A 22,405-nucleotide genomic window follows, 5' to 3' on the forward strand; every position below is an offset into this window, starting at 1 on the left:
AGAAATCTGATATGAAGTTTGAGGATATTGATATCACATTTCAGAAGCTCGATATTACATTTGAAAAGTGTGATATCAAATTTTAAAAGCATGATACAACATTTCATTAAAAGAAAAATGGATTAAATGTTAAAGTGGCTTGCAATACTATGTAAGCATTTAGGTCTCTTTCTTGTAATTAAGTTTCAAAAGCGTGATATCAAATTTAAAACCAACGATATCTGTTGATACCATGGAAAACGGATTAAATGTTAAAACGGCCTGCCATAAATAAGTGGGCAGTTCATCCTTGCAGTTGGCGTGTCGTGGTGTTGTGGGGGCCTTGGGAAAGACGTTATGGGCGTGTCTTTGTGTTGTGGGCGTTCCGTGAATGACGTAGAAGCTACTGTATCTACCGCGTGCTGCAGTTCCTCTCTGTTTGCTCTTATGAGACCCTCGTGCTCAGACTTCTTGACGGCTACAAGATCAAGCAAAGGTGCGGAAGGTGAGAGAAAGTCGAACGTGGCGATCGCGTACGAGTGGGAATGCCAACAGTGAGGAAGACCACGTAATGCTGAGCGGCTCTAAATTTGAGGAGGTGCCTGACGCCGCGTGGTTCGCTTTTCAGTGTTGGGGATTGAGCGCTACATTGAGGAGGAGGCGGCACAGCAAATCGCACCTTCACGTAGTGATAGGCCGCTCGATACTCAGGTTTCGACACTGTGTCGAGCTATCGAAGCACCGCTTAGAGGCTTGCTTCAAATGTGCCCGTCACGTGATTTTGAACACGCTAACGTAATGACGTCATTGATATCTGCGCAGTCAGCAGTCGATTTGGTCAGCCACTAGTCTGCTGAAGTGCTTTGGCTCAAAGCGTAAAAGCGGTTGTCTGTGCTATATTGATAAAATACGCTAACCGAGTTCAAATCCTAGTTGGGGCTCGCATATGTTGAAATAAGGATTCTGTATAAAACAGTTAAGTAGTACTTGTCTGAAAGTTAAAAAATATATTTTGGAGACATTATGAACGATTTATATGGAGCAACTTTTTCCTCGGTGTGGAATCGTGTCCACCAAGAATCTGTAACAAATCGATGAGCATATTTTGCGTAAGGTAGCACGTATTATAACAATCCAGAATCTATTCTACCCCATGTCGATCATATCACAGAGGCTAAAAAATACTTAATTAAAGCCGACGTGGTCATTACAGCAGTATATGCGCAAGACATTCCTTATTAAACGTTTTTACTATTCAGTGATTCCCAGATCTGTTGCTGATTTGTATTATTGATTTCCAAAAAGCAATGTGAGTAAAAGCGAGCTCTGCATAACTAATCACAACTGTCTTTAAAACAGAATCAGCGCCATCAACAGTGTCTTCTGCAATTTTAGGAAAGCCTCGGGATTTCTGCGTTAATGAGACAAAAAGTTGTAAAGAAACTTTGCGAATTCATCCAGAGGTGAACGTAAAGATCACTCAAGTACTGACAAGAAGGAGCAGCTGGATAAGCACATCTGGAGCCAAACCTTCAAAAAAACATCTGACTTTGTCAGCAACATCCTTTACTTGTGAATTCATCTTATCAAAGGGGGGTAAATAAGTAATCTTCCGAAGTGCAGCACAACAGAGTCAATAATTGACGTAAATAGAATTACATAAACACTAAGCTTTTGTCGTTTCTGTATTCTTAAACCATCTTCAGTCCCACAATCCCCCGCAGTCACTGACACGTTTAACGTTCTCTGCTCCTTAACCTGTCTTGTTACCCAAAGCATCAACACTCAGTTTCATTCAAGGCTTTACCGGCCTTCCTTTCATAGACATAAAATAAAACACATTTCCTCTACCTTGTCACCCATTACGTGAGCTCGTCTGCCATCCCTCGGTTACACTGGCACACGTTACACTCGGGGGCAAATGCAATGGAGAATACCGACAATGTACACCTTCAGAAGTGGAATAAATCGACTGTATAAGTAGAACAGTTCAGATAAACGATGAATTTTGTTAATCATAAACAATGCAACATAACTATTATATGTGTTGTTACTTTTTATTTATACTCACCAAACGTTACAGATCTACATGAGAAATGAATATGAGTAATATGTTTATAATCATTCTCACTAAAATACACTGTCAAAATATATTAATGAGCAAATTGAGACAGATTGGCCTTTAGGAAATATAAAAAAGTGTGTGCGCTGTCATTTAGGACACAATGCATTGTTAACGTGACGCACTCTACTGACGCGATGTCACGAAAACAAAGAAACAGCGCAGTCCACGCAAACTCAAATCCTCCTTGATGTTTGACCTTATGATTAATTATCAATATCAAATAATAAAGTCATTTTAAGAAGATGACAAGTCTACTATAGTCAGTTCAATTAACGCTCCTTTTAAAAAGTTTCCTTATACAGAATATAAAACAGAATGTCAATGAAGTGGGACTCGCGAGTAGTAACGAATAATATGTGACACTGAGAAATTATAATTCCTAATAACGGGAACAAGTAAAAACTACGACTTCCTAAAACGGACACTGTAAATGTAGGCATTTCAATAAATAATTTAGGAGACTTGTGTGTGCATTTCAATATCGATTTAAGAACTACGTAGGCCACCTGTTGTACTATAAACGGTAGCTCAAGCAGCACTTAACAGTAAATAGTCTAACAGGACAATGACTGACTGAAACGAAGATGCTGCGCCGCTACAATAAAGGTTCACACTGTCACTCTGCATGTTTAGAAGGCGCTGATTGGCTGAAACTGTTTATAGCGAATTGTCCCAAGTTGGAAGTGCCGTATAGCGATCAGACACGAAAAGACACATTTAGGCATCCTGGACAGTAGTTTGTTTTTCTACAATACAAATTCAGTACGACACCAGGGTCTCCAAACACACAAATATGAAGTTTATTACGTTTTACAGTGAAACTCTTTACATACACAATATAATTAGGGGCGTGTGCCCCATGGCCGACTACGGTGGCCCAACATTCCCTCGATAGCTCGATTCGCTCGCTATCCGTCCAAGCTTGTTAAATGGAGGAATAGAAAAAAAACTTTCACAAGAGGAGGATCAGCGACGCGAACCTGAGCGACAACACCACTGAGCCACCTAATCCGGATAATTAACGAGCTCTGCACAACTGAACTACTACTACTGTTCTTACTGCGGCGGATGAAATATGTTGTTTGACATATGCACGTTAAAATGGTTTAATTGATACGAGAGTATCATTGTTGTATTCTCCTAATGAAGACGAAAAATTATATGTATAGATGTATACTATATGACGTACGGTTTTGAAAAAAATTAAGTGTTCCATAAAAAGGTTGAACGATTTACCTAATCTTTTCATATATATATATATATATATATATATAAAGTTGATATAAAATATATCTTTGACACTATGTATCAGACAAAGGAAATCACAGCAATCCACAAGAACAATAATTAATTCTCAGCAACTACCTGAATTGTAGCTTAACCATATCAACTGAAATGTGTGATGTCAATACGAATTACAAAATATAACTAGAGAGTTAAGTGTCAGAGAGACTCTCAAAATATAGAGGTCAATGCCTTTCAGTGTGCTGAGGCTTCACAAAGATTCAGTAACCAGTGACCATGTCTGCTCGAAGCCCGTCATGACGCAATCTCAGTACTCAGCGCAAAGCTTCGACTCATTATTTGTTCAACGAGCTCCCGTTTGAAGTACATATGGCATCAACAGAGTTAAAAAACTCAACAGAATTCCCATTGAAATGAAAGTTTGTAGATGATCAATACATGTTAAATGATTGTGCCCGATAATACGTTGTGGCAAAAAATAAAATTATAAATTATACATCATACAAACGCCGACTTGTTGAATGCATAATGCTGCAAAGAAGAGCTTTAGCAATACGGGTGACGACACATCTCTCACTATAATACTCTCATAAATATAAATTCTTCGCCTCACGCAACGTTTTCATGCAACACTGAAGGTATGTCATATAGTATACATCTATATAGAATTGTTTTCGTCTTCAGTACACATACATGTATACATTAAAAACATACAATATGCCATCCTCCTGAAAATAGTAGTGGTGCAGCAGTAGGGTTACCACTTCATAGTAAAGCATACGTGGCTTCGGGTCCCACGTCCACCCCCTGCATGTGAATTATGACCCAACAGAGTCTGATTTTCTTTTTTTTTTTTTATTAAACAGCAAATTCCAGCGTGGACCGGAAGCGAACAAGGCGAGAACACTAGTAAAGATATATCAAATGGAAACGTGCATCTTGTTTTATGTCTATAACAAAAGAAAAAAATATTTGAGTAACGATTTCAACTGTTTTTGTAGTTGTTGATGGCGGGTTTAGCGGTTTAAATTTTTAAATATTAAATTGATAAGGTGGAATGTGTTCTTACTTTGAGTGTTAATGTGTTAGTAACTGGGATTGCGCCTCTATTACTGGAAGATTGCTTAGGAATGATACAGACTGGACAACTATATGTTTTAGGACATGTTTTATTATTGCACTGTGTTGTGACTAAAAAACTTTTTACTGATCATCTGTCCGGACCTTGAAGATGTGTTCACGAGGGAGGGATGCTGCTGTTAAAAGCAAATGTTTTTTCAACAGCAGGTCCAGATGTGTTTATCCCGCTGCTTTTTGTTGCCTCAGCACTCAATCTTTAATGCCGACCTTGATACGTGCACTGCTCACCTTGGAGTGTCCCGTGTGTGTCGGTGTGCCGGTGACTGATCTGCGCCGTGTCTCTCAGCCTCTCTGATGTGCTCCGGATTGACATCTTTGAATGTTTGGTGCAGCAGAGCAAATTCAACCTGATCTACCACAGTGGCTTTGTTATCACCTTATTCCAGCGTTTCTCAACCTTTAAGTATTTGCGACCCGAGTTTTTATAACAGTTTTAATTGTGCCCCCCCCCAACATCTTTTGAAATGTAGATGCATATTTGATTATACCTACTTAACTTTTATCGACATTTATCTAACTCTATACAGTATTTATTGTTCTATTATCAGAATGTACTTTAAGTTAATTTGTTTTGGTTCCAACAGATGTTTTCTTTTTTTCACATCTTCGCGCCCCCCTTTTTGTTACTTCGCGCCCCACAGGTTGAGAACCATTGCCTTATTCAATGGAGAGGTTCGTGGACGTCAAACAGCAATGAATAGAAATGGATGAATGTAAATACGTGAGCTGCCATCCGCAATTAGACATCGCATCTCTTATGTGATCCTTCCACAGTATCTCTCAAAATTATTTAGTTCAAATTGGTTATAAAGATTTAAATTCTGATCATTTTTTTTTATTATTGTTAATTTTGATGAGTCTTTAAGTCGGATCGAACTCGGGCTAGCACTACGCTCAGAATTTGAAAAGCAACCACCTTAATTAGTTGAGCCATTGACGCCGACATTTTTTTGTAGCAAACTCGTTACTTTTGTGCTCCACAAAATATTGTAAAGTATTAATAAATGAAATATTTCAATACTTGATCGAATAATAACAACTGATTTAAGGATTTCACCTTTTCTTTATCAAATGTGCTTACGTATATCATGGCAAAGTACAGGGATAAACCTTTATGTTCCGTCTACTCTGTTTTAATTAAGTCAAACCAAAGAAAACATTTAAGGCTATTAAATGTGATCTCAAGAAAAGATGAAGGTTAATTATAATACTAATAACAGGAGCGATTATAATGATAGAGTGCAAAAGTAAATACTAATTGAAAGAGCCGGGAATCCATGAGTGAGGCGTCTTATTTTGTTTAACTCTTGCTATCGTATAGTGCATTCTGCTTTTCGGCGTTAGTTAAATATATATATATTTATAATATATATATTAGACATCAGACAGTAGAAGTTGCTGACGAACCCTTCTCTTCATTGTCAGTCTGTAGCAGCGAAAAAATAAAAGCAATAAGAGTTATAACAGACGTCATTGAAGTGGATCATGAGTTTGTGTAATGTTAATGAAAATGGCCAGGAGGGGTCACTAGAGAGGTGAGTGTCAAATGCTTCGATACGATTTCCGACACAATTGCTTCTAACGTTTTGATGCTTCGTGAGGCTTCACTCCGCCCATCACTACTTTCACGAGTTTACTGTGGATGACGGGGGTCGCGCACTTTTTTGCTAGGGCTCCGTTAATTTATTTTCCCGTCGGTGTCCCGTGAAATACAATGCTACATCTGACTTGGCGGAGGCGCGTTAACTCAGGATTGCTTCTGCTCTCTTCGCGCTCGTGCACTTTTCCGCACCGTTTCACCCTTTGATTTCGCGCATGCTCTGAACTGTGCTGTCCGCCGGGCACGCGCTTGTTCAGCCGCTCGCTCCCGCTCGGCCTCGTCGTTCATTTCTGATTTTTCTCGAGCTCTGCGTGTTCTTTGTGTTTTTTTCATTTTTCCTCTAAACTTTATTAAAGTGGCGTCGCACGATATAACTTTACAGGGCGCGTTCAGGTTTCATTTCAAGCAGTTTGGCTCATACTGAGACCTGTTAGAAATAGTTTTAATTATTTCTTTTTTTTTTCTTATAAGGGAAGATGCTCGTGCGGTTTCACTGTTTCAGAGAGACTTTGATTTGTTTAATAGGAAATAAAAAATGCAAACATTACACAAGCTAGTGCTGCTGGAGGGATACAGTAAAATCTACAGCTGGCATGCATTACGAGTACAGTTTTGTGATATTTGAAACGGTATTGTTTTATTTAATGTCTTTTATCCTTTACGACTACTTTCAGTATTTCTGTACACTTTGATACTTTAACTTACTAGAGATGGCGTGTTAAATGAAGAACAGGACTCGAGCCAATCGGGCTGTTTGTGTCGGACCACATGAAGCCATCAAAATACAAAATGTGCAGAGCCGCGACTCGACTATTATGGGCTGGAGCTCAACTGCCTGTCCTCATTGTTTAAAGTGGTGAGCAGGGGGTCAGTCATGGGGGGCTGAGAATGGGCCACAGTGTTTACAAATAAGGGGGCAGACCGACAGACGGCATTTACGGCGAGTGCAGGGCTTTGGAAATTAGGAGCGACTGGGAAAGTATTTTGTTGGTTTACAATATGAAAATTTACCTGAAGAAGTTATTTTAAAATGACAAAGTAATGTGATATTAGTGTTTCCTTGGTGAGAAGCTTTCATGTTTAAAGACCCCCTGAAAACCCTCCACCCCCCAGTCTTTAGGACTGACTGAGGAATTTGATGGCCAAGTTGGTCAAACTGCTTCAAACCGGTTTGGCAAGTGACTCTCCACAGGGCAGGAAGACCACCTCTGATTGCGGCAATTCCATTGAAGTAAAAGTAAGTGCCATCCCTGCTGTTAATGCCAGCTGCCTGTGGTTTGTATCTAAACACACCGTGTCCAGCAGTTTAAAAGCTCAAACAGCATCAGGGCAGCCGTGTTATATCTACACATGCAGGTCACTCCATGTCTCATCATCACACTTATGGACCTCATTGTCACAGATTTTAACGAGACTTGGTCTGCTGATTTGGTCATCTGAGTGACCCATGGAACTGAAATTGGATCCACAATAAGAAGGAGATTTAAGATCACAAAGTTTGCACACCGTGCTGGATTAGGACTTCGACTGGCTATTTCTACCTAAATGTAAGTGAACAGAAATGGTTCTCATGTTGTTTTAAAGCTCTCTTACAGCTCTATAGGTTGTGAAAATACTATGCTATCCCCAAAATGGCCATGTTATGAGTGATTATAATGTTACAATATTTTGTTTTATAACATTTTATTAATTTTATTAAAATCAAATAACATTCCATGCAAGCAAGTCAAGTTTAACAAAACTAGGTTAGAAACAAATCAACCCCCACCCATAAGAAAGAGAGCTTCTTTCTTACTTTAGTAAAAGTAAATATATTTAGATAATTAATGAATAAAAAATAAATAAAAATGTAAAATGTTATTGATTAGATCCTGCCAGGTTTTGTGCAGATCCTCTAAGTGAGAATTTGATGTTTTCCAGTTTCAAATAGTAAATAACATCAGTTACCCACTGACTTAGAACAGCAGAGTTAGGAGTCTTAAAATAAGTCTACGTGCCAATAGTGTAGTAAAGACAATGACAGTTTGTTTGTGCTTCTCCACTGTAAGCCCCTCTGGGAGCCCACCAAACAAACCTGTTAATGGCTTAGGTGGGATTGTGATACCGAGGCTGTCTGAATGGCATTCAAAGATTTTGGTCCAGAATGACGTTAATTTGGTGCAGGCCTGAAACACGAGGCCTAGTGAGGCTGCAGCTTGAGTGTAACTTTCTCATGTTGGATTTTGCCCTGGAAACCTTTTGGACAATTTTAAAGACACAGATGTGCTTTATATGTAATTTTGAGTTGAATAATTGTATCGTTTGCGCTTATGGAGCTCGAGTAAATTCTCTGCATTGCTACCTTCCACTCCTTTTCTGAGATGTTGACTGAGAGATCCTTTTCCCACAGTCCTCTTGGATCTTTGCAAGGGAGGGACTGTAAAATGGTTTTATAAGTTACAGAAATGCTGTCTGAGTCCTCAAGTAGGTGGGAGTTCAGGAAAATTAGGCAGGTTCTGTTTAACAAAAGTTTCAAATTTGAAGGTAGTGAAAGAAATGTGTTGCTGGAAAGTTCAATTTGGAGTGTAAATGTTTGTAGGATGCAAAGACGTTGTCTACGTACAGATATCTAAGTGATTTAATTCCAAATGTTTTCCAGACATTAAAAACTGCATATGTTTGTGAGGATGGAAAAGGGTGATTCTCATGCAGAGGTACCGCAGATATAAAGTTTCTCTGTCTTAGTATACTTCCTCCATTGGTTCCATATTCTGAGTGAGTGAAGCACAATTGGGCTGTTAGTATACTGGTAATAACTTGTATTTATTGGGGCACAAAGCAAGGAATATAAAGAAGTGCTGCGTGATTTTATTTCTATCGTGGACCAAACCTGTGTCTGTTCATCTATTTGTATCCTTGTCCAGGTTTTTATAGTTTGTATGTTTGCTGCCCAGTAATAAAACTGAAAGTTAGGTAGAGCCATGCCACCTTCTGCCTTAGGTCTTTGTAGGGTCGCACTTTGGATACGTGGATGTCTTAAACTCCAAATAAATGAGGTTATGGTTGACTCTGATTTCTTAAAAATCAATCTATTGATGTATATTGGAATGTTTTTAAATAAAAAGAGAAACTTAGGGAGAATATTCATCTTAACAACGTTAATTCTTCCAGCTAAAGTGAGATGAAGGGTTGATCATCTATGCAAGTCTTGCTTAATTTTTTCCATACAGACGGAAACATTTTGTTGATAAAGAACTTTGTTTACTTGTGATGTTAACCCCTCGGTATTTAAACTGATCTGCAATGATAAAAAGTAGGGTGTCCAAACTAATATTGTGTGCTTGAGAATTCGCTGGAAAGAGTACACTTTTATTCAAATTAATAAAGACCAGAAGTCTCTTGAAATTCTATTAGTGCTGTTAGGATTGCAGGCCCAGTATTTTGTGGGTCTGATATATACAGTACCATGTCATCTGCATAGAGAGAAACTTTCTGTTCAAATCCTTCTCTGATAATCCCTTTTATCTCATAAGCGTTTTGAGAGTGAATTTCCAGTGGCTCAAAAGTGATTGAAAAAAGCAGTGGTGACAAGGAGCATCTTTGTCTGTTACGACGTTCTAGTTTAAAGTAGTCTGAATTATTGTTGTTAATACAAACTGAAGATTCTGGATTGGTACACAGCAGTTTGATCCATGTACAAATGTTTGAGCCAAACCCAAATGTATCCAATGTAGTGATCAGGTAGTTCCAGTCAATCATATTCAGATAGTGCCAGAGGTTTATCCAATTCCACTGCACTAAGAGTATCTATTTGTGGTATCACTAATGCGTCCAGAACTGCATTACATTGTGTCTTGTCTTCCTTAATCTCAGTAGAGTATAAGGCTTTGTAGTAGTCTCTAAATGTGTGCGTTATATTTGTTTGGTCATCTGAGTGACCCGTGGAACTGAAGTTGTACGTATCTTGGATCAACAATAATAAGGAGATTTAAGATCACAAAGTTTGAACACCGTGCTGGGTTATGACTTTGATTGGCTATCTCTTCCTAAATATAAGTTGCACAGAAATGATTTTCATATTCTTTTAAAGCTCTTTTTGTATTTTGTTAAAATACTGTGCTATCCTGAAAATGGGAAAATGTCCATGTTATGACTGATTATAATGTTAAGGTTTGAATAGTAAAAAAACCTGTATTTTAAGATTGGCTAATTGTTTACTAAAGCTACCTTAAAATGTCATGATCTTCTCCAGAACGTTTTTTTTTGTTGTTAAAATCTGTGACAATGAGATCCAAAAGTGTGATGATTTGACTTGAAATTACCCATCAGGAGTATCTCTACTCAAAATCGATGATCTAATCCACCATAGAAACTGCACTCGCCCTTTTAACTCTGTCAAATCTTAATATGCCTCATAGATACGATCCTTTATCTCCTTTACAAACACAGCATCAAGCCTTTTCTATCAGAGTAATCACACCTTCATCTTTGTTCAGGTCTTCTGCTCAAATTGACATCACAATGCTGTTCCTGTAAGTGTTGTCATATCTACATGGTGGGACTGAAATGTATGCAAATCCTCTTTAATGAAGGTCTGCAGTGCACTTTGATCACATCTGAATTGTTTGATTTGTAATTTGAAACTGTGAGGCAGAGGAGGAAATCAAGACAAATGTGTCTTTGAACCAAACCTCATGGAGGGCACTGTGACCCTGAAGTGTTCTCATTATTTCCACTGACTATATGAAGTTAATTCTCCCACTTTTATTTTCACAGGGCTTTCCCATTTCACATGGCTATACACTGAGGTGTCTAATGGCCTCCAGCTCAGGGCTGTCCATGTGAGAAGTGAATCTGAGAAGAGAAGGGCAGACACTTAAAGACAGAGAAGAGTTTCCCACAGAACATGGCCTCTGCCAAAGAAGATGGTGTAGATGAAAGAAGGATGGACATTAAAAAAGAGGACTGTGAGCGGCTCACAACAGAGGATGTGCATGTGAAGCTGGAGGATCACGAAGAAAGAATTTCAGTTTTTAAAGAGGAGGAGGAGTGCAAGGAGCTGACTGCTGCCATTAAAGCTGAGGATTTGAATGATTTCTCAGGTGGTCTTGAACTTCAAAAGCATGAAACTGAGGATATTTTCAAGCAAGAGGCCTGTGAAGAATCTCCATCTAGTTTACAGCCCTGGTCCACTAATACGGGACGACTGGCTACACAGGAGAATTCTGTAGAGCTGAAATCAGAGTTATCAGAGTGTGAAGAGAAAATTACAGAGAGAAATGGGAGAGAAGGAGAAGAGTCACCTGAGAGTGTTGGAATAAGTGAGTAATGTGATTAAATATAAAAGACAGAGAGCGTTTATAAATTCTAATGGTGGGTGCTTTGGTGTTTTTAGAAGATTGAAATGAGAGTGGAAAACATGGTTAATTGAGCTTGGATAAAGACCACCTGCTCAGGTGCATGATAACAAACAATAGGTTACCTAATAAATGATAAATTAGAAACACTTGAGTGAATAAGGAAAAATCTAAAGTGCTGAGCGCATGACTTGAACATCATGAAGCTTTGACTGAAGCCGTGACGTATGTTAGGCCAACAGTGCATTACGTTCAATGGGAATATCAAAAGTCATATTTTGTTGGAGACATGTATTTTTCTTACATTGTGCAGCAGTTAAGGCAGAAATGTCCACAAAAAGAAAGAAATAACGAAGAATCAAATCCTCAGCCATGTGCACTAAATAAGAGTAAATTTGCTCAAGCCAGTGCTCACCTAATATGTCTCTTATCTTTCTAATGGTAATCTCGTGCACTTTGACGTTAACGGTGACAAGAGCTACCTGTACGAGCCATGATGACGTTCAGGGGGTCTCAGGGTCTTCATTCAGCATCTTGTGTTCTGCTCTCAGCCTGAACTTGCTGGGGCAGCATGACCTGGACAAGTTGGCAGTGGTGTGAAATTTTCACTTGGAGATAATGTTGGGCCCTTCCATCTCCCACAGTCACATCGGGTCAATTTGGAGTCACCACTCCACTTCACATGCATGTCTTTGGGGATGAGGGGAAGAACCAGAATAACCAGAAACGACATTCAGAGCCCGTGTGGAACAACTGTGGGCAGGATTTGACCCCAGCACACCTGAACAATAAAGCAGCTCTGTTTAAACACTGTGCCCCCCTAAAACAAGCGGATATATTTGTATGTTTATTTTTAGGCCAGATTAGGTTGTAGAGGATGTAAATTTCATCACATACATTACAATTAAGGAGAGAAAACCCAAATTCAGACACGTTATTGGGTAGGGAGGCTCTGATCGGAATCTTTAGAGCTGATATTGATCACAATAATATCAAATTCTAAATGTATTTTTAGCCATACATAAACTTCACATTCCATAATAAAGTACTACTGCATACAGCATACACAAAGAACGTCTACCCATCATGTAGACATAATGGAACAAAAACAAGCTGAACAAAACAGAAGGCATGTCTTAATCATACTCCACATTTCTAATCAAATAAAATGTTCAATTAGATTTTTGTAGCCGTTGACTATGACAAGAAGTAAACGAGACAGTCTTGGTGAACGCTTCGGGTTCTTATCTAAGAATATAAGCATCTCTGCATGTGCTGAGGACAGTCTGGTCCTCCTGTCATCCACGACGTGTGCTGCCGTACTGAACAGACCCTCGCTGTCCCCACTCGTATAAGGAAAAAAAAGAAAAGTTGTGTTCAAAGCTTATAAATCTTGTTTCATTTCCAATCTTTACAAAATCACTTCTAAACATTTCTGAACCATTTCACAACGGTCAGAAAGCTGCCTGCCTGTCCCATTTCTATTTTGTATTTTAAGTCCCTGTGCACTCGGACCTGTTTAAACATCAACAGACTCAATTATCACACTGAATCTCAGTTATAGCAAGAAAGTTCTATCTGTTATTAACGTACAGACATTAAAGACTATCGCATTGTCTATGGCTGTGACTAAGCAGACACTAATATGAATTTAACTTAAATCATTACTTTTTAATATTGGCTCTTAGATTTCCAGCCCCTCATTGGCTACACAGGAGCACAGACCGTTACTATACTATACCTCAATGTGAGATGTCTAATTTTACTTTTACATTAACTATCCTTCCATCCATCCATTATACAACCTGCTATATCCCAACTACAGGGTCACGGGGGTCTGCTGCAGCCAGTCCCAGCCAACACAGGGTGCAAGGAAGGAAACAAACCCGGGGCAGGGCACACACACACACACACACCAAGGACAATTTTAGAATCGCCAATCCACCTAACCTAACCGGCATGTCTTTGGACTGTCGGAGGAAACCCACACAGATACGGGGAGAACATGAAAACAGCACACTGGGAGAACCCAGGTCTCCTAACTGTGAGGCAGCAGCGCTACCACTGCACCACCGTTTTGCTCTAACATTAACTATGGTTTTCAAATCACTAGCAGTAACACTGCAAATAAACATTTAAACATCTCTCATTACAAACATTGGCTGTTTCTTGTAGCAGGCTCAGTTTATTACTTTCTTTGGGTACTTTAACCCTTGTCAATAATGTCTTTCATGAAGGCTTTATAGTCGTCATGGAAATCAGAATTTTTGCTCAGTTTTCTCTTGAGCCCAATAGTATGCTGCTCTGCAATATAATGATTGTTTGGCATTTTAAGTGTTTCATCCTTCAAAGGCAAATTTAGACAATAGTGGTCACCTACCAGTCTCGTAGATTCTGAGGCTATGCACATGAACTTGATGTCCTCCTGTGACATTTCAGAGCTGCACTCTGTAAAATCTGTGTTATACTGTTACAGCAACACATCTTCAATTTCTGTTATTGACATTTGATTGATTGAATGTCTGGGCAGCTTACCACTTTGTTTTGTGAGGCTATCTATCTCTTTGTATGGCCCACTGACCACCCATCCAAGTGCAGTCTTCACAGCACGAGGTCCACCTCCTTGGGTAGGTATGATTCGCGACTGCTTAAAGATTTCTGGGTTTTTGATTCCTATTAAAAGATCAACTTCAGAGTCAATACGAGATAAGATCTGCCCACTTCTCGATATCCTCTTGTAGTGGAGTGCTTTCTCTGTTCACTGGAATGAAGACCTGTATATAGACGTTTGGCCAATCAATAGATTCATCATCATTAAGACCACTGACTTGCAAATCTCATAAGACAGAGCATTTGTTAGCATTTTTGGATCATCATCATAGTTACTCATAGTTTGGAGGAATACTTGTGTTCTTCTCCCCTGAAGGTGTAACTGTCTCTGGAGCTTTTGAGTACAAGTTGTTACTGTACTACCGGGGTCTATAAAGGCGTATGTTTCTACACACCTCTCACTCTTCTTAGATTTTACCTTAACATGAACCACATACTCTACAGTACGCACTCTTCACCAGCTCCAGTAAAAGCACAAGTTCCAGTCTCAGCTTCCCCTTCAGTAGATGTTGCCACACTGGCTGTAGCTGAAGATGTCACTCCAACCTCTTTTTTGATGTGCAGGATATCTGGGTGCTGCAAAGAACATGTCTGACATTTCATCCTTTCTTTGCAGTTCTTACCAAGATGCCACTGTTTGAGACGGTGAAAACATAAACCTTTAGATTTTGAAAAGTAAATTCTTTCTTTATGCAGCAGATCTTTGATTTTACTACACTCATCAAGAGTATGCTGGCCACTACAAAATACAGAAGGCTTTTTAAGTGCACAGACATCAGTAACAGTCTTTTTGACCGAGGTTTTCGAGTCCCCTTTCCAGTAGCGTCAGTAATACTTGTAGTGAAGACACTTCCTGCTCTCTGGCTGCTCTTCACAGGAAACTTAGCCTTGTCGCTCCTTTTTTTTTTTTTCTGTGCTACCTTGTGGGACCTTTTCATAAACAGGATGCATTAACATCCTAGCCTGACAATGTATAAAGACAGTTGGATCATAAATATCTGCCTCTTTGTCTTCTCTTCCTTCAAGTTTAAAGGCTGTATGTCGCCACTTATCATGTAAGGAGTGTAGGAGCTCTGTCACGATAGTACAGATTTGTTGATTGCTGTTGGATTCATCCTGATTCCTTGTGTCCATACAGTTATCATGACAGGCTTCACAGTCTCTCAAGTTCTCTCCATCATTTTGTTTTATTTGAGGGCCACTTCAATGCTTTATCCGTGTATTCATCAACTATAAATATTTGGTTGCAATAATAACTCTCAAGTTGCTTTCTGGCCTTTTCATAGCCTTAACTTTGTGACAATTGTGCACAACACGTAATCATTCCCTGAGCATGACTTCTTGTATATTGAATCAAGTAATCTCGTTTATCTTGAGGGTCTTCTAGCACTTCACCTACAGCATGATCAAAGGCTGTAAGCCAAGGGGTCACCTGCGAATAAAAGGACTTGTCTATGTGGTACTTCATCATGTGGTGCAGGAGGAACAGGAACTGGAGCTTCCTTTATGTATCTTTCAGCCATGTTGCTGTACTGTCACTAAATTGATCCCATTTCTTAGAATTTTCTGTGAATGTTTGTTAATTACGGTTTCTTTACTTAGCATAGATATTACTCTTTTATTCAGCTCTTCAGCTTGACCTCACGTCTCGCAAAGGATTTCAAACAGCTGCACTACTTCACTGTGGTTTTCTGGAATATTTTTAAGGATTTTGCTTTTAGTCTTAAGCTTAGAAAGTCGATCTTGCGTTTTCTTTAAGTGATCTGTAAGATCCACAAGCACATTCTCGGCCTTTGAGTCCATACTTGGATTACTCCTGGTAACTTCACTTGAACTAAGCTTGGACATCGTCATGCTCACAGTAAGTTTGAGTCTCTTATGACAGCGTGTTTCTAGACAAACTGCTCTTTTACAATTGGGACGCTGCAGCATAACAGATTACGTCTTTACAGTGAGGTTTCCATGACTAGGGCAAAAACACATGCGATCATCCACAATGCCTTATATAATATTACAGTCTGTTAAATTCTTCTCAAGTTCAGGAACGGTGAGCTTGGTTCCATTTACGATCATGCAGAGATAGAAGATAAGAGCACAGTACCTCACAGTAGCTCAGTTCTTTATCTTTCATTGGCGAGTTGAGGAGCGCGTGTCCTCCGTTCTCAGTTGGTAGTTTCCAGTTCAAGTTCAAACCCTCCAGATAGCAAGTTTTCTGACGTAAATGTAGCTGTGTTTTTCCCAAATTACCAAAGTGCGGCAGCTCTGACATACATAAAGAGATTCAGCAAAAGCCTGATGTGCCGAAATGATTACACAGACAAAATATCTTCATTTTTAAAAGCTTTAGTAAAAATTCAAAATAAAGCAGTTCACACAAAAAAGTCAAAATTGATATAGCAAAAAAAAGAAAAGTTCTTCTTAAAAGTGCTGTTCAAAGCTTATAAATCTTGTTTTAGTTCTAATATTTACAAAATCACTTCTAAACATTCCTGAACCATTGTCTATGACTATGAAAGAAATTTATATTGGTATGAATTTAACTTGAAGCTTAAAGCATTACTTTCTAAGATTGGCTCTTAAATAACCAATTGTGTCTCAAATGTTGTAAGTCGCCTTGGATAAAGGTGTCAGGAAAAAATAGTTAAAATGTTGTGTTATTTCAGATTTACAGACGAATGGCAGCGTTTCTCCACCTTCATTTGGTCAGCTGTCTTTTCAATACAAAGAGAAAGGTATGAAGAAATCAGCAAGAGGATCAGAGAAGCTGACAACAGCCTTTTTGCAGTGCAGTTCTCTCCATTCTACTGGAGTAAAACAGACAGAAGACATCAAAACTGATCGACAACAAGTGGAGAAAGAAATCCAAATTCATACTGGAAATAAATGTTTGGAATGTGGCAAACAATTCACACACAAAGGTAATATTAATAAGCGTAGGAAGATTTACACTGGAGAAACATGTTGTTGTAATGAATGTGGCAAGCATTTCCCAAAGATCAAGAATCTTAACAAACATTCAGAAATTCACTCTGGAGAAGAAAAACCTCATTGCTGTGAAGAAAGTGGTAAGTTGTTCTCAAGGAGTAGCCATCTTGAGGACCACAGAAGTATCCACACAGGAGACAAACCTCATTGCTGTCCAGAATGTGGTAAGTCGTTCTCAAGTAGAAGCTATCTTCAGAAGCACAGAAAAATTCACACAGAAGAAAAACCTCATTGCTGTCCAGAATGTGGTAAGTCGTTCTCAATGAGAAGCAGTCTTAAGAAGCACAGAAGAATCCACACAGGAGAAAAACCTCGTTATTGTCCAAGAATTTTGCCAAACATTTTTCTTACAAATGCAGTTTTCAAAGGCACACAGAAATTGATACTGGAGAGAAGCCATATTGTTGTTCTCAATGTGGAAAAAGGTTTTAAACATTAGCTCTTTTCAAGTAAACACACAAACTCCCACTAAAGTGAAAATGCAGTATGTGTGTTCTGAATGTGGCAAATTTTATACAAGCCAGAAAGGTCTTTATCCACGTGCCAAAATCCATACTGAAGAAAAATCTCATTACTGTTCTGAATGTGAGAAATGATTCTTATATTTAAGCACACTTCAGTGCCACATCAGAACTCATACTGGAGCGAAACCTTATTGTTGTCCTGAATGTGATAAGCAGTTCTCACAACAAAGCACCATAAAAAGTCTCATCAAACGTCACACCGGAGAGAAACCTCACCATTGCTTGGAATGTGGCAAACAATTCTCACATCTCAGTTCTCTTTATAGTCATAGAAGAAGTTATATGGGAGAGAAGCCTTACAGTTGTACTGAATGTGGAATGCGATTCTCATATAACAGTTCTCTTCACAAACATAAAATAATTCATTCTAGTAAGAAACAAAGCTGTTCTGACTGTTGCAAGCTTTCTCAGACAGCACGACTCCTAAAGATCACAAGAGAATTCACTCTGGAGAGAAACCTTGTTCCTGTCCAGAGTGTGGCAAACGATTCTCACATCCAAGCGCACTTTAGTGAGAAGCGTTTTAAGGTGGGATGGATCTACATGTTTTTTCATAGGCTCTGGTAATTATAGTGTTAAACAGTGATATAATCAAAATGGAAGTTGATCAAGTGACAGAGTGTTGGATAAACATGAAAGTTCAAGTTCACAAAGTCGCACAGTGCCCAAAATAAAAAAAGAAGTTGCCGGTTCTTCAACAACTTATATGTGGTAAATGCTTTTCAGACAGCAGTGGCCTTCATTGTCATAAATGACTGGCGTACTTGTGGTAAGCCTCTTAGCTGTTCTGAATGTTGAAGTGGTCCTCCTGTTTCAGCTGTCGTCAGCAACACGTAAGATTTCATGAAGGACTCAGAAACTATACTGTTAGTATGTCACCCATACAGGGACTGATCATCTCTGCACTACTGCTGTGACATAAGATGGTGAACAATACGAACACCGGACAACAGAATGAGGTAGCAACAGTACTGTGTGGTGATAACAACTTCAACCACAGAACACAACTGAAAAAGTTCAACGTAATAATGAAAAATGGAGAAGTGAAATCAAATCAACTTCACAGTACAGTGCCAACTACCAGGAGGTGCCACTGACAACGAGGAGAATATTTTTGTTTTGTAGCTTTGGAGATGTGGCCTTATCTGAGTAGCAATGAACCGTACCGTCTCTGGGATGTCATCTGATGGCTGACGCCTGGGCTGAGTGCAGACAGCTGTTCTTAACCTTGATAATGAAGACGTCATTTAGTGACGTCAGCTGACAGCCAATGGTGTCCAATCAGATACTGGGGAGGGACAGTCGAGGAGGACAGGAGACTAAAAAGACAGCCGTCACATGACAGACCAATGTAGAGGGGCTTTATAAGACTTTGACACTAATTTAGGTTATCATTTATAAATGATGAGTCTTTACAAACCAAACACATTCATCAGCTGTGTGTCAAGGGTGAGTCCAAAAGTGGGAATTTAAGAAGATCAAAATACAAATAAAATGAAACATTCAGGGTTCCAAGGGAAATATTTAAGACCTGAAGAGAAAGTCACAACAGCATGCTAGGGCACTAAAAAGGGTACATTGGCTGTGAAATGCAAGAAGGCCAAAAAATATAAAAAGTGGAAACCACAAAATGAAGAGGTGACATTGATGACATATGCTCAGTGGCAGAGGTGACATGGACAAAGTCAGAAAGGACAACACAGAAAAGGCAGATACAAACTGAAAACAAAAGAAGAAAGCTGATTGGTGGAAAGAACTCTCAGTCACTCCTAAATGGACTGTTGAGGACAGCCGTGGCATGCAGACTTCAAAGTTCATGTGTTTCTGATTTCAAATCTGTGACCATGCACTGAATAAGTCTGTTATTTATCAGTTAGCATGTTCTGAAACTGTAATGTCATCACAAAGATCATACAAACATGTAATGTGGCATTTGTGATCAATCATTTTTGTTGATTTTTATGGCACCATTCATCAGCCCTGTATAGAGTGCCACTTCCAGATCGGCAGCCCCACTGCACCCCGTGGCACATTTGGAGTTTGGGACTGGAGCATAAAGTGGATGGCACTCTGAGAAGGACAGACTTGTAAGACGTGAACAAAGCCAGCTGCCCTCCCTGGTCTGTCTTCATTCAGAAGGACTCACCTGAGTGGTGGGATTGTTCTGCTGCGCTCCTGTTAGCTGACATTTCATCAGCTTGCTTTCTGTGTTTCATCAGATAACCAGCAGAGTTAATCAAAGATGAGCCAGGCCTGTTACAATGTGAACGTTCTTGACATTTTGGTTTGCTTTAAATATTTTTTATGCTTATTTTCTTTGAGTTCTTGGAGGCCATGTACATTAGAGATTATTAATACATGAGCATTTGGTGTTAATAATGAATGACAATTAATAAACTATTTTTATTGCTAATTTGTAAGTGTATCCTGTTGCCATTTTGTATCTTTATCCTTCTTGACTGTGCTGCTAGGACATGTTGCACTGTTGCCTCCCTAGAATTAAGTGCCACATCACCGACGCTCGGCCTCACACCCTTCATCACACGTGAGGCAGAATCCAAGATTGCAGATCCAGCTGTTAATCATCTTCAGTGTGTGAGTATAAATTCACGCTTATTCTCACTTTGACTGCGTTAATGGCTCAGCGTCTAGATTTTGAAGACGGTATGTCGTCTGATTATCGGCTCATGACAAATCTCGCTTTGTCTACATTAAAAGTGTTGAGTGTAAATTTTTGTGGCGTTACGCCTTTAAATTATTGTACGGTTTTGAGTCAATGGCCTGAGGCTGAGGATTCAACCCTCCAAGAACTTCACTTTGGGTACTCATAGGATTGATGATCAGTTCAGAGAAATACCATTTTTAGTTTGTTTGCAGTTTTAACATCGGGATTTAAGGCATATCTTCTAGTTGGTGACTGCTGGTGATTTTCATTATGACTCCGTTAACACTTTGGTTTTTCTTAATGCCTGCTCTGATTCTTTAGCTATTGAGTCCTGCTGCAGTTTCTGGATGTGCAAACATCTGATTAGCCACATTTCCTCTTGTCAGATGACAGTTGTAGCTGAAACTCAAAAAGCAGGTGGACATTATTCACACTGCCATCCAGCAGATCATCTCTGGATATTAGTGGCTGACACAACAACACCGTCCATTCAACATAAGGAGCCACAAAGCCGACCCCATCATCTTTGGCTGATCTGCTGTTTTATTCACAATCAAAGCAGCCTGTATCCTCCTTATAGGTATTAGAGTTGGACCTTCTGAAAATTCTGTGAAAACCCTGGGGGGCTTTATTAGTTCAAAAAAGAGTCAAGGCAAAGAGCCAAACAGTGAGCTGAGGAAGACCACCTCAGACCAAAGACCTGAAGAAGGAGCACGTCAGAAAGACAATGAGTGCACTCCACTATCAACAAGGGTCTTCCCTTGACCTCTGAGCACAAACACAACTCCACACAGCACTGGACATCATCCTTAAAGACTTGGCATCGTTAAAGTGGCATGAGTGTGCCAAGAGAAATGAGGACTCTTAACAAGTGACTAACCAGCCAGGCCTGCTTTGCAATGTTGAATTGTTAGGTGTGAGAAACTCCTAATTAATGGTCTCATTTACACTTCTCACTTTTACAAGACTGAACTCATTTGGAGACTCAAGCATTTTGACAGTTTGGATCTCTCTGACCCAAAACTGTCCTTTCAAAGAGAGGGCACATTGACTGGGACATCATGCAACAAATCTTAAAGAGGGAACCTAAATTAATTAAGATTAACTTTATGAATCCCAAGGGGAACTTTGGACGCATACAGCAGCAGAAACTTCAAGGATGTGGACTCACAAGACAAATAATTCAATCAATCAATATAAATTGTGCAGAAAAAGCTAATTGAACTTAAAAAGTATCAGCATGGACGGCATGGTGGCGCTGTGGATAGTGCTCACTGCATTGAGTTTGCATGTTCTCCCCATGCATGGGGTTCCTCCGGGTGCTCTGGTTTCCTCCCACAGTCCAAAGACATGCAGGTTAAGTGCATTGGCAATTCTAAATTGTCCCTGGTGTGTATGTGTGTGCCCTGACACCCTGCCCGGGGTTTGTTTCCTGCCTTGCGCCCTGTGTTGGCTAAGATTTGCTCCAGCAGACCCCTGTGACACTGTAGTTAGGATATAGTGGGGTGGATTATGGATGGAGTATCAACATTTAGTTTATGATGTCAGGAGGACACATTGCAGAGGGAAGCAAAGACCCCCAAGGTGTTTCTTAGAACACTGTAATATGGTGGGTGTCCGCTAGAGGGCGCCACTGCACTTCAGTCCCACCCCCAGTCCTCCTGTTAAAGTCTCCATTCGTCTGACTCTCTGATTGTTTCTCATTCTCTCCTTTCATGTTTCACTGCTCAGGATTTCTCAGGATTTTTAAACATAAACCCTACATAGAGGGGCTCAGTGAAGGAGGTGTTGAACCTGTGCAGGAGGGTCATTGTGTGTGAGACGCTATAAAATGACAGAGAGCCAGCAGGCCACTCCAGATACACACCTATTCTGGGGCTGTAGTGGGTGCTGATTTCAATCCACTGGTTATTGTGACACACAGAGTACTGAGAATGAGACCACCGCAAACACCAGGACTTGTCGTTCTTTCCAAGGCGGCACTCCCAGACCACTCCTTTTCTGCTCAGTCCTTTATAAGCAACTCCAATCCTCATGAGGTGTCCACTGCACTCCACCTCCCAGTAGCAGCGCTAATGAGACACTAATAGTAAAGAGCTCATCTGATTGGACAGAATCTGTGGGAATTAAAATACATTTCTGGAATCTCAATAAATCAAAATCTGAATCCCTTTTATTCTCCAGTACTTCATGTGC

At 39.7% G+C, this 22,405-nt stretch overlaps 2 protein-coding genes across 3 annotated transcripts in view; one reads left to right on the plus strand and one right to left on the minus strand.

Annotated features, from left to right (window-relative positions):
* LOC120528441 (zinc finger protein 260-like) overlaps positions 1–22,405 on the minus strand; it is a 413,573-nt gene that overhangs the window by 28,050 nt on the left and 363,118 nt on the right. The gene's annotated exons all lie outside the window — the stretch shown is intronic.
* LOC120528449 (gastrula zinc finger protein XlCGF67.1-like) lies at positions 11,162–18,090 on the plus strand. Its single transcript, XM_039752612.1, has 2 exons — positions 11,162–11,389; positions 16,699–18,090. Exon 2 carries the CDS (start codon positions 16,770–16,772, stop codon positions 17,457–17,459), a length of 690 nt encoding a protein of 229 aa, XP_039608546.1. The 5' UTR covers positions 11,162–11,389; positions 16,699–16,769; the 3' UTR covers positions 17,460–18,090.

Source organism: Polypterus senegalus, chromosome 4, assembly GCF_016835505.1.
Source record: "Polypterus senegalus isolate Bchr_013 chromosome 4, ASM1683550v1, whole genome shotgun sequence".
Taxonomy (NCBI): domain Eukaryota; kingdom Metazoa; phylum Chordata; class Cladistia; order Polypteriformes; family Polypteridae; genus Polypterus; species Polypterus senegalus.